This window comes from Alligator mississippiensis, chromosome 7 (assembly GCF_030867095.1).
Source record: "Alligator mississippiensis isolate rAllMis1 chromosome 7, rAllMis1, whole genome shotgun sequence".
Taxonomy (NCBI): Eukaryota; Metazoa; Chordata; order Crocodylia; family Alligatoridae; genus Alligator; species Alligator mississippiensis.
The window spans coordinates 15,722,761-15,725,581 of record NC_081830.1 but is presented as its reverse complement, the minus strand read 5'-3'; the positions used below and the strand labels follow the sequence as shown (position 1 = coordinate 15,725,581).

General features: G+C 38.0%; 1 protein-coding gene across 1 annotated transcript; it reads left to right on the top strand.

The window, feature by feature from the left end:
- The first annotated feature begins 217 nt into the window (after positions 1-217).
- Positions 218-1,147, top strand: LOC132251832 (olfactory receptor 6F1-like). The gene has a single exon (XM_059731754.1). The coding sequence runs from the start codon at positions 218-220 to the stop codon at positions 1,145-1,147; it is 930 nt and encodes a 309-aa protein (XP_059587737.1).
- Positions 1,148-2,821: the final 1,674 nt, after the last annotated feature.

Here is a 2,821-nt window from a genome sequence, read left to right as displayed (position 1 = left end):
GTGTTGGTTGCCAAAGTCCAGTAGGCTCCTTTTTAAAAATACTTCCAATAGCAAAAAACCATCTTGACCCTTCAACTTGGATATGTTAGAAAAGAAACAAAACCTGATAAACAGGTCCCAATCTATGATGACCTCTGTATTACAAAATTGGGCTGTGGGTTTAATTGTCTTTGTTAAATTGATCTATGTATTTTGGCAGGCAGAACACTCCGGCTCAATGAAAGTAGAAAACAACACAAGTGTGGAAGAGTTCATCCTCCTGGGATTCCCAGGGTCTTGGTATTCACAGGTGTCCCTCTTCGTGTTCTTCCTTTTTGTGTATTCCCTGACAGTCATGGGAAATGTTGCCATCATTGTCCTTGTCAGAACGCACCCACGCCTTCAAACACCCATGTACTACTTCCTCTGCAACTTTGCCCTTCTGGAGATCTGGTTTACCACAGCCTGTGTTCCTAAGACCCTGGCCAACCTGATGTCCCAAAGCAAATCCATCTCCTTCACTGGATGCCTCCTGCAGATGTACTTTGTCTTCTCTTTTGGTTGCGTAGAATATTTCCTCCTGGCTGTCATGGCCTATGACCGGTATTTGGCTATTTGCTACCCACTGCGCTATAGTACTATCATGAACAGCATCCTTTCCATCCAGATGGCCATGGGTTCTTGGGTGGGTGGTTTCCTGGTTATTTCTGTTCCGGCATCTCTGATCTCCAGGTTGTCCTTCTGTGGCCCTAATGTTATTAATCACTTCTTTTGTGACATATCCCCCTGGATAATTCTGTCCTGCACAGACACCTACCTTGTTAACATGGTATGTTTCATCATGTTTGCCATTGTCATCCTGGGCTCCTGTGTGATAACCTTGGTCTCCTACATTTATATCATATCCACAATTTTAAGAATCCCATCAGCCAAAGGTCGGCAAAGGGCTTTTTCCACTTGTTCTTCTCATCTCACTGTTGTCATTATATGGTATGGATCAACCATTTTCTTGCATGTCAAGCCATCAATGGAGGCCTCACTGGAACTAACCAAAATAGTCACCATCTTGAACACTGCTGTTACTCCATTGCTAAACCCTTTTATCTACACACTGAGAAACACAGAGGTCAAGGCAATCTTGAAAAAGATGTTGAGGGGGGAAACATAAACTAATTTTCAAATATCCAGTGCTGAGCTTTTTTTCTTGGCAGAAACATAGAAAACATACAACATGGATAACTTAATGATGTGTTGACGTTGTACCACTGTCCTCAGCTCATGTGAAATCCACTTGAAGATGTCATCTATATCTAAGATTTAGACATACACTTTGACACATGTCTGTGTGATATTAATGACTTTAGAAACATAATGAACACTTATCAGTCGTTTTAGTGAAATAGTGTTTTTCCCCCATACTAACAGAATGATGTCAAATATTTTTATTATTGAAATTCTCATTTCAAAATGTTTTCAAAGACAATAGAAAGGCACCCCAATCATAGGAAAATTATTAGCACCGGGGGAAAATGAAATTATTTTTAGAGGATTCCATTCTTTTCTAATGTTTTGTGACCTTTGTAATACTATCCAATTTTCTGGATACACCTCAAATTATATAAAATCTCAGTAAAGACAAGTAAAATACTTATCATAGCTTTCTAACAGATAAACATTTGATATCATAGAAATATTTTCAGAAGTATGAAAAAATTCAAATTTGCACAGAAAAGGCAAACGTTGTCACCCAGGGCTGCCAGGAGTCTAGGTATGGTGCTTCTGGGCATAAACCATGACATGATGCTACTGAGCAGCAGTAATGAGCTACTGGACAATAAGCATCATTAGGCAACCGTACTGCACAGTAACACCGGTTACGGCACAGTCATTTAGCACTTGGTTATGCAAGTACTAAATGACTACGCAGTAACAGCTGCACAGTCAGCATCTTGTGTAGACATGGCCACTCTGTGGGGATCTGGTCAATTCACTCCATAGCCAGTTTTCACCCTTTGTACCATGTTCTGGTACATTTTTTATCATTTTTATCCTGCCTCTACTTTTAACTATGCCTCTGTAGTTGATTAATAATGCCTGCAGATTTGGCCTCATGTTCTATACCCAGCTGTTCTCAGTAAACACAACTGTTGTAAATCAAAATGTTTTTCTACAAGTTTTCTGATGAAGGGACATATAGCAATAGTTCTGACTTTCCGGAGCTAAAAGTTCCCTTTGATATGAGGATGAGCATCATCCAGGAGAGTTGAAGGTAATCTTAATTATAGCTGGGTCAAGACTTCGGGTCTCCTGCAGAAGCAAAAAATAACCAAAAGCTCAAGAAGTAGTCCTATAACAAGTTGAAGGCACTGTTCCATTGACAATGTATAGATTATAGAGAAATATTAAATTTGGAGGATTTTTCTTCCTTAAATTCTTGCTAAGTACTATCTTATGATAAAGTTTTAGGGAATGCTAGATACATTGATGAAAGGAATTCATTATTTTATTCCACTGACAATGTGGCATTATAAAAATGAATTATAAAATACCTGTGAGAATTTCTTAAATAATATGCAATAGTAAATAAATATTTGAAACACAAGTAAAAAAAAGAACACACAAAATAAATATATTTCCAGTCTTAGTGATTTGTATTTCCTTACCTACTTATATATTTCTGTCTCCAGATATTTTCTCTCTCTACCTACATTGCACACACACAACTTTCTTTATGAAACAATGGTTCTGGTTATGATATCTAATATGCCCATGCACTAGATACATATTATGCAATGCTATTTTCCATTATTTTGCTTCTTTCAGGAAGTGCTAGAAACCAGAC

Excerpts from the sequence above, each read along its gene's own strand:
- LOC132251832 (XM_059731754.1), top strand. The coding sequence starts at position 218 with ATGAAAGTAGAAAACAACACAAGTGTGGAAGAGTTCATCCTCCTGGGA.